Source organism: Centropristis striata, chromosome 4 (genome assembly GCF_030273125.1).
Source record: "Centropristis striata isolate RG_2023a ecotype Rhode Island chromosome 4, C.striata_1.0, whole genome shotgun sequence".
NCBI lineage: Eukaryota > Metazoa > Chordata > Actinopteri > Perciformes > Serranidae > Centropristis > Centropristis striata.
This window is the reverse complement of record NC_081520.1, coordinates 27,980,475-27,990,563: the sequence shown is the minus strand read 5'-3', so window position 1 is coordinate 27,990,563 and position 10,089 is coordinate 27,980,475. Positions and strand designations below refer to the sequence as shown.

At 42.4% G+C, this 10,089-nt stretch overlaps 1 protein-coding gene across 1 annotated transcript; it reads right to left on the bottom strand.

The window, feature by feature from the left end:
* Positions 1-2,343: 2,343 nt before the first annotated feature.
* Positions 2,344-8,305, bottom strand: LOC131970084 (uncharacterized). Its single transcript, XM_059331348.1, has 10 exons — positions 8,153-8,305; positions 7,934-8,060; positions 7,508-7,608; positions 7,303-7,385; positions 6,973-7,189; positions 5,457-5,569; positions 5,077-5,188; positions 4,275-4,476; positions 3,822-4,154; positions 2,344-2,630 (listed from the first exon to the last, which is right to left on the bottom strand). The coding sequence occupies exons 2-10, from the start codon at positions 8,035-8,037 to the stop codon at positions 2,477-2,479; spliced, it is 1,419 nt and encodes a 472-aa protein (XP_059187331.1). The 5' UTR covers positions 8,038-8,060; positions 8,153-8,305; the 3' UTR covers positions 2,344-2,476.
* Positions 8,306-10,089: the final 1,784 nt, after the last annotated feature.

Genomic DNA, 10,089 nt, shown 5'->3' with positions numbered 1-10,089 from the left:
ACACCAGTACTTGACCCACACATGACCTCCTTGGTATACTGCTCTCTTGACATGCTCTTCCAGGGCAGCCTTGGTCGGAGGGATTGATTCTACATTGTGCCTCTTGGCGAATAACTTCCTTCTTGCCGTATCTATTTCTGTGCATGTGCTGGTTCGGTCATAGAGTAGGATAACAAACCTCTCAATTGTGGCCATTACCTCTTGTGGTATCTCAGTTGGGGCTGAATACAGTTTCAACAGGGCATGCGTAAGTTCAGGAAACACAGTCCATACAGACCACGCAGTCTTTTTCCCATGGCCAACAAAGCTTGACACAGTGTCGCAACCTGTCACTGCATGGAACAGTGGTAGCGCACATGCTTTCTCAGGTCCTAGCCCTGCTGCAATTTCATGGGCTGCTAAGTATCGGAAACTCTTTCCAGTTCCGAAAGCCAACCAAAGCTCGTCTTCTGGTTGTAGAGTCTGAGCCACTGCCACAGCTAGCACCACAACATCAGTATCAACTGTTTGAATCATGATCTTATGATGGCCATTTCTTGCTGCATGGGCTACATGTAATAACATGCGACTATCGGCTTCCTCATGTGTACAAGGAGCAATCGAAGACCTATCTGGGAGTGGTGGCTTGCTAAGGACTTCTATGTCACTAGTGATAACAAGCTGTTTGTCCTCCTGCAGTAACGATGTGAGCAGAGCTTTTGAGAGAAAGGCAAACAATTCTGTCTTATCGCTGTCAACTCTGAGAAAGTTTGGCCAGTTCCTGAGAATGGCTACATCACCTACCACGTCTCTGAATCCCAGTTCCACGCTTTGCTCTTGTAGCAGCTTTCAGAGAATCAGACAAGTAGCGGTCCCACACCAGATCAAGCCTGGACACACTTTCAAGTTTTCTGGTCAGATATGGAATGAAGATCCCATGGCCATAGTCATTGAAGGTTTTTACTGAACTTGGTTTCAGCATCTGGATGATGGCTGCCCCATCTACAATGGTACAGGTAACCTTTGGACTTTCTGAGTATGCACTGTGAACTTGTTCCAGGCATGGAAGCAGATCACTCTTCTGTCCCAGTCGGAGACCTCCCCCATCAGACATGGACACGGTTGGTTCTCGTGTCGAAAGAATTCATCTAAGTTTCCACCCCTATCTAACTACATCTAAATTAATAAACTATTAAGTAGATGTGGGGCTAACATTAGATAGCATTTAGGAAACTAAACTACACTACCACTAAACTATCACCACAACCAGCACATTACAGAAATATGGCATTATTAAGACTAGAGGAGTGTATTTAGCTGGCACTGAACCCCATGCTGAGTTTCACAACAGTGGTGTCGCCAGTGTGCCCTGGCTGTGCTTTGACATCCACTCTATTACATTTCCATTCATTAAATGGTTCAGTTCTTGCAGATATGGGCTACCATTTTGAGAGAAACAGTAGTCATGTTCAGTTGTGAGGTAGAAGGATGCTTCCGGCCAATTTTAAGTTCAGAATTTGAATTCTGCATCATAAACGATGACTGATTTGACACCGAAATCATATGCGTCAAATCAAGTGACGGCTGCCATCTTGGGAAATGGCGGCCATCTTGAATATGAAATGATACTTTTCAATTATCCTATAGACATTTACCAAGTACAATATATGGTAAATATGTCTAAAATATCACATTATGTCTGTCACTCATAAGAAAACAGGCGTTGCTGGTGGCCATTTTGAAAAATGGCTGCCATGGGCACCATGTTGAAAATTCATGATGCCTCCATATCCAAATCTTTTCGGTATGCCTTTGGCTATATGTGTACCAAATTTCAGGCTTTTATCACAAACTGAACGATTGTTTTGGTTATCTGCTGCACTATGTCTATGAGTATAACATGTTCATTGTTGACATGATTTATATACGATTAGGAGTGTTTACTGCCCCCAGTGGTCACAGTGAGAAACTGCATCAAGGCAAGACTTCAACTTCCAGCACAAAATGTCAAAATTAGTCTAACTGAACAAACATCCATTCCCTGTAAATCCTGGACAGACTACAGTTCCAACACAGTGAAAAAAGTAGAGCTTTTTTACATTAAACAAAATAAAAACCCAGCTCAGCTCTCTCACCAGCTATAGAAGAGTCAATAGACTTTGCCAGTTTTGTCTCCTCTACCGGTTAAAGACTCCAACTCCACGTCCTGTAATCATGATCAGTATTTCTCATTATGTTCGGATTGGAAATATTTGAATTAATACATTGTTCAAAGAACATTCTGCTTCTAAAAGTTCCTGTGTGACTTGAAGGACTCCATATACAAAACAAACTTTTCATTTATCAGAAAGAGACAATAGGAACTTTAGTATCAAAAATTTATTTGCCATTTTCTTCATTTTGCTCTTTTACACACAGTAACAGTTTTTCTTTCAACACATATGATCACAGAAACTTTTATTATAAAGTTGGTTCAGTTTTAAAAAGGAGTTCATCTCTAAAGTTTGGAGCCGTGCTCTGTGTGAGCCCGGCTCAGCAGCCCGCTCCCTGCCAGCGCATCGTTCACCTGCGGGATCAGGCTGGATCTGAAGTTCAGCAGGCGGCTGTCATAGATCAGCTGATCTGGTTTCAGCCAAGTCTGTATCGCAGGTCTGAGAAACAGACAGAAAGCAGCTAGTAAAGGTTCAGTTCATCCTGCAGGCAGCAGCACAACTACAACATCTGAGACAAACTGCACATCTCAGTGTCCTCTACTGAATCACTAGAATCTGTTCATTAAAAAAAAAAGATCTGTACAAAAGATTGGTTCACTTCAGTGTTTACCCGGAGCTCTGAATGGATCAGAACTCACCAAGCTGGAAACACCCCGAGAATCACCCAATGAGCTGAGAGTTTAGTTAGAAAGCTGCTACAGCAACCATATCTTCCTAACACCTTACTAAAATGACTAAATACAGTCGCCGGCGGTACTTCCTACTTTGAGACAGAGTGGAGAGAGAGGGAGAATTTGAGCGATGGAGAGCCTCTCCTGTTCATTGCACCTGTACCTTCAGTACAGGAACGTAAACTGAGTGACTACAGGGAACAGCAGTTTGTTCGAGAGGAGAGAGCCAGCTCTGGGGGGAAAAAAAAAGTAAAAAGGGAAATGGGTTTCACAGCGGCACCAACTGTCTGCTGGTCTTGAACCACGAATGCGACGTCAGGGGCTGGGGGCGGGGCTATCGGACCAAGAAGACCAACTCGTTGCCTTAGGAGACCAACTAAAACGTGTATCATTCATTTATTTGATTTGTTTAACTGCAATATGATTGATACAGGCGAGCTTGCGTGCTAACGTTAGCGGGCGATTGCTAGCGTGCTAACATTAGCTAGCTAGCGTTAGCTTACAACAAAGTCCAACATTAACATCTTACATTCAGTGTTTATAGAATGTATTGGGCGTCCATAGTGATGAAGATGAGCAGCACCGATGTGTTGTAGAGACATGGAGTCTGCTGTTATTATACTGCTGAGAGGGCGGAGACATGTACAGATGTTAGCAGTGACGTAATGACAAGGCTCTCAGTGGAAAAGCAAACAGGCTCAGAGCTGGTTCGTTCAAGTTGAACCAACTGTGAACCACACGAGCACAGGCCGGGAGCTGCTCTGGTTAAAAAGTGTAAGAGAGAGAGATGGGAGTTCATCTGAAGCTGAGAAAAGAAAAAAACTTTTCAGCAAGTATTTTGTTATAATCTCTGCTCATTACCAGATTTATGGACTAAATCAGAGAGAAATGGGCCTTTAGTGTTCATAGATCAGCTCCTGAAGACCTGGAGCAGAAACACAAGTGTTTGTTTATCTACCTGGTGTGGTACATGCGTGCGATGTTCCTGTCCACCCAGGAGAAGCTCGTCTGCGTGCTCAGCAGGCCATGAACGCTCGCAGTGAACACCACTCGCGGGTTGACGATGATCTTGAAGTTTTGGTATATGGTCTCCCTGATGGGTTCTTGGTACAGGTGGTCCAGGATGTTCACCCCGGTCACGTTGCTCCAGCCGGGGCAGCAGTCCTGCAGGGGCACAGTCTGGGAGTCCGGAGGAGGCTGGGAGACAGTGCTGGGGAACACGTTGTTCTCAAACAGGAAGCACTGCTCAGCGCCATATTTCTGCTCCAGCAGAGGCATCAGCTCCGTCCAACTGGGGACAAAGAAAGAAATAGAACCAGTGATACACGTCTAATGAGTTATAACTTTTACTATGAAGCATCAATAATTGCTGCATTATTCTAAAACACTGCATTTCAAATCTTTGTCTTACGTGTTGACTGCCTGGGGCAGGATGAGCTCGTCTATGTCGTGCTGGGCCAGGTACCTGGAGCGGTACATGTATCTGTACATGCAGTCATTGAGGGCAGGGATCTGGCCAAAGTAGTGCAGGTCACCTGGACCGTGATAGGGCAGCCAGCCTCGAGACACGTTCAGATATCTGGACATGGACCAGGGGATCACCTCCACCAGACCTGAGGAGGAAATCATGTTCACAGGGTTTAGTTAAAGGGACACTTCTGGATTGTGGACATTAAGTTGACAGCAGTATCGTGGATGTAAAGCTGTCCATGCTTCCCCCTGGGTCAGATCATCTGCCAACATGGTTTTGAGCTTTCAGTCCAATGCTGACAACACCAGCACTGCATAATCCACCTTCACTGACTCCAATCAAGTCAAACATCCACTACAAACTCCTCCTCTTGAACTACACATCCCTCCCCAGCCTCGCCTCTCACTGCCCTCCTCCAGCCGGTCCTGATGCAGGTCTGGTCTCCACTTCCTACACCCAGCTGAAAACTTTTGAAGCACCTGGTCTCTGAAGCCCTCTCATAGCACACAGCTGCATCCCAAAAAAACCCCTCCAGCACATCTGTCCCCCTCAGTGCCCTCTGTCACTTATGTCCCATGAAAAGCATCTTTGCATTTCTTGAAAGGTGCTATATAAAATATTAATTTTAAATAGGGGCTAAAGAAGAGTGATGAAGGATAAAGAAGAGTGATGCAGGATAAAGGGCAGTGTTGGCTCAGTGTTTACACAATGAAAGGGAATTGATGCATTAAATACACTCCACCTTTCTGTGTGTAGTAGTCCAGAACACGCTGCGTCTCAGGACTGCAGCTGGTCAGATAGACGACCACTCTGCCCACCCCCAGTAACTGCAGCATCTCCAGACTCTGGACCAGCTGCAACACGACAGGACAGTAGTTGACAAGACAAGAAGGGATGAGACAAGACAAGGCAGGATGAGACGAGACACATGTTCAGGGGGACATCAGGCACTAAAATAAACAGTTTTGGTCTCTGCATCATTAAAAGTCAAACAGTAAAGAAACGCTAAGGAAATATTCTCTGGACTAACTAAGTGAATTCATCTTTTAAATGTCTTATTTTGTTCTTGTAGAAAACAGACGTTTCCTCAGTAAAGTGAGACATGTTAAAGTGTGCTGTGACCTGCAGCACGTTGCTGTAGTCGTACATGGTGGAGAAGCAGACGGTGAAGTTGAGAGGAAACGAGTCGTACTGATCCTTCTGGTTCTTCACCTCAAGGAACGTGTCCAGAATTTCTGAGAGTTCACAGGGAGGAAGAGCGCTTTGGTTCACTCTGATACAGCAAGCAGCACTTTAAAAGACACCAAACAAAGCCAAGATCTGCAGAAACTGACTGATTTTGTATCAGTGACACAAAGTCCAGCAGCTGCTGACTGAAATATCTCGACTTTAAAGCAGAGTGTTGATGAGGGTCACTTATTACAGATCTTATTACAGATCAAAGTTGACCTCATCTTCTGTAGAAGACAACAGATCAAGTCTGAGATGAGTCAATGGCACTGCTGAGATTTGGTGCAAATTTCTTCGACACTGTAAATAAAACTAAACAGCCAGCAAACTTTTTTAAAATATATATATAACTATAATATGACGGGAAGTGTTCGAATAGACTTTTGACAGCTTTTTTTTTTTTTTTTTTTACATCAAATCTCAGGTTTTTCTGTCCGAAAACGTGTATTTTTCCACATAGAATACACAGTAATTTAGCATTCAAGAACATTGGGACTTGATGTTAAAGCAAAGGTTATATTGCCCCATTATATCAGTTTACAGATATATGCTTTGTATTTGTAATACCTTATTTTATTGTATTTTTTTTTTACGTAATGTCAGAAAAAAAGAAAAACCCCATGCAACAGCTTGTATACACTGTAGTTCAGATGGAGCTGCTGTGGACACTTTGCTGCTCTGCTGCCACCTGCAGGTCAGAGTGCTGTAGAGAGATATTTCAGTATGGACAAGTGGGGGGGAAGAAGTATTCAGATTCTTTACTGTTGTAAAAGTACTAATAACACACTGTAAAAGTACTCCACTACAGTAAAAGTCCTGCATTCAAAACTGAAGTAAAAGTACAAAAGTATCAAAAGTAAAAGAACTCGTTATGCAGAATGGCCCCACTCAGGTTGTTTTATATATTCTAAACATGTTAGATTATTTATAGTGATGCATTTTTTATATATTTATATATATATATATATATATATATATATATATATATATATATATATATATATATATATATATATATATATATATATATATATATATATATATATATATATATATATATATATATATATATATATATATATATATATATATATATATTTTATTTTTTTTTATTAAAAAGGTAGAGCTCATTATACTACTTAGTATACTGTTATGAGGTTTGATTTAAAAATGTCTAATCACTTTAACTTGATGTTTTCATGTTAAATCTCGACCTGAAAAGTAACTAAAGCTGTCAGATAAATGTAGTGGAGAAAAGTCGCATAAAATGTAAAGAAAAAAAAAAAATGTAAATACACAAGTAAAGTACCTCAAAATTGTACTTAACAGTACTTTAGTAAATGTACTTAGTTACTTTCCACCACTGGTCTGGACCAACACCCGGACAGACCCCTGAAAGCTGCCGTACCTTCAGAGAAGTGATCACCAGCGGTCAGAGCCACGTGAGACGGCCACTCACAGTCTGAGGGGAGGAGACACATGATGTCCGCCGTCCCGTACGGGAAGCCAAAGTTGTCACTGTGCACGTTCCTGTAGCCTTTACAGCTGCTCAGCCGGTTCTCACAGCGCAGGACGCAGCGGTAGTCCACGATCTCACTCAGCAGCACCACGGCAATGACCCGGACCTGCAGCACGAGACAACAGCCGGGCTACCAGAGTTCTGAGGAGCAGGGAAACTCCCTAAACCCATTATTATTATTGCCATGTTGCCTCATTGCGTTGTAATCTGCTCACTGACCTCGTGGATGCCGGTTCGGTGCTCCCGGTAAGCGGCCACCAGCAGCGTCTTCGTCCCGTTGACCACCGTGAAGATGCTGTTCTCTGCAGGAGTGTGGAATGTTAGAAGCACTTAATGACAACAACAAGTAGAAAGATCAGATCTCTGCCAGGCTCAGAAAAAACCTGCATGATGTAGTCATGTCAGCATCATTTTTGATTCGTACCCTTTTGTTCCAGTGTAGACTCCAGCAGCTGCTTGGGGATCCTGTGAGGCCCACTGTCTCTCTGGAAGTACTGGCTCCAGAACTCCAAGGGCCTTTCATGACTGCAGATAAACAGGAAATGATTTTGGTGAGGAGCCATGTGGAAAGTAGCAAAAACTAAAGCAAAATAAAGATGAACAGCCTGGTAAAAAAAAACATCTTTCAGTTACACACAGGGGGGCAGCATGGAGCCTCACTGCTCTTATATTAACTAAAACCATTTTCTTCAATTTAGAGAACAAAACCAATTGGTTAATGTGAGTAAAAAGTTCAGTGTCTGGGGTAAAATAACTTCTGTATGTTACTACTGGACAGTTTTAACAAACAAGTCGTTCTGAGGGTTTGTGAGTGTGAAGCAACTTAAAGTTTAGAGTGTGTGTGAGCCACCTGAAGCACCACAGCATCAGGCTGAAGGACAGCAGCATGACCATGTGGCTGAGGCATACCAGCTGCCTCATGCTCGGGATCAGCTTTCTGAACATCATGGACATGTTGCCTCAGATCCCTGAACCAGCTACAGACAGAACACAGTCAGTGTTTCAAGCTCTGGACACAGTTTGACAATATTTAAACACTGAAATGAGTCACGAAGAAACATAAACTCACCTCCTGATGCATGCAGCAGCGCAGGCCTGTCCTGAGGCAGAGCATGCAGTGATTGGTGCAGCTGTGTGTCTTTAGTGCAGCAGGCTCAGGTGTGTTCTTTTTCTTCTTTTGGGTTTGGCAGCTGGCATCTTTGGCATTGTGTGGCTGCCTCCTACTGGTTCTTTCCACCAACTACAACTATTCAGTTATATTTTCTTTTTTAGTCCAGTGATTCCAAGGAAGCTAAAACTCACTTTTCATATCCTCAACCCGGTTTCCTACTGGCCCTGTCCTTTCTAAATCTTCCACTGTCTCTTTGACCTGGACTCAGCTGTGCAGAGCTGCAGCTGGCTTTATAACCTGGAGCAGAGCAGCAAAACATTTGGACTATCTTTAACGATAATTAAAAAAACACACACAAAAAAACACAAACTGTGATTGTGAAAATGAAGTTGTGAGGGGAACAACATCTGAGGGGAACTTTTGTTCAATATATCTGAGCTTTAATCATCAAACATCACATAAACAAGTCAAACACCTTCAGAGAGTTCATAATAATAATAATAATAATGATGCTTACAGGGACAATTCTCAAAGCAAACATATCAATTATAATGTCCCACTCACTTCTCATGTGTGGGCTGCTGCAGCTCTCAGAGATCAGTGGAAAGTCTCCAGAAATAAAAAGTAAAGCTGCAGAAGGAGCAGGATGGTGGGACAGGGTGAAGACTGTCTGTCCTCACCTGGACATCAATATCATGATTGTTTGCAGGAGGACAAGGTGTGTGTCTGTGACTTCAGGGTCAAACAGAACCTTTGGAGACAAGAAGAGGTCAAGTGCTGCCACAATGCTGGATACTTTTATTCATAAACAGTGTGGTGGAGGGGGAGAGGAGGGTTTCCTGCAGTTACATGACTTTATCCAGTATGACAACATAGACATTTAAAAATAATTTTATTCATGATATATTTAATTAATGAACATCATTTTGATTCGTCTTTTGCAATAAAATTACATCAAAAAACTTTATTTTGGGTTCATTAGCATGGCCCTGATGGCTCTGATGGCCTTGTGTTCTTACAGACAGACCTGGCAAAGCATGAATTCAGACTTTTTCCACATCAGCATCATGTTGTAGTTATTTCAGCTTCCTTTTGATTTGTGCTGCATACCCTGGCATCATTCAAACCTGCAGTTTCATTTTGAATTCTGTTGAGGATCCCCAAGTCTCCAAAGATGTGTAAGAAAAGATGCAAAAGACATTTAGATGCCATAAAAATAAGCCCCCCTTTTTTTTTTTTAATTTTAGGCATTTTAACTACTTCACTTGAAGCTGTGCTGCAAAAGCCTCTTGTTTAGATTCTCATGCACAGCGTCGCTCTGCTGCACCAGATTCCATTGAGAAAACCATCATTTTAACAGCAGTGTTCCTCTGTTCTTGCAGAAAGACGTGACAAAGCATCAATTCAGACTGTTTCCACTTCAGCATGTTGTAGTTATTTCAGCATCCTTTAGATCTGTTTAATTACATTAAATCACAGATAAATCTCTTTATTTAGCTTCAGACTGATGTTGTAGCACTCATCCAGACTCAACTCCTGCAGAAGGATCACATTTTTGATCAGACATGATGCAGTTGTTTTTTTGACATAGTTGGGACTTCTACTGCAGCTACAGAGCAGCAATAGTTGTTTTGAGACAGAAAAGTAATGTTGGAAAGAAAAGCGTGAGGTTTTAATGTTATCTTGGGCTCGCGGCTCAGTCTGACAGGCAACATGAAAAACAGGGGACACAGCTCAGAAAGACAAAACACTGAAACACTGTGAAAGCTGGTTCTAAACTAACTGGTGCTCAATAAACTAATTATGCATTTGCACATCAGTTTACATTGCACCAACAGTCTGCAGCTCTGAGGTATCATCATGGAACAAACACACACATACACATCAGAACTCCT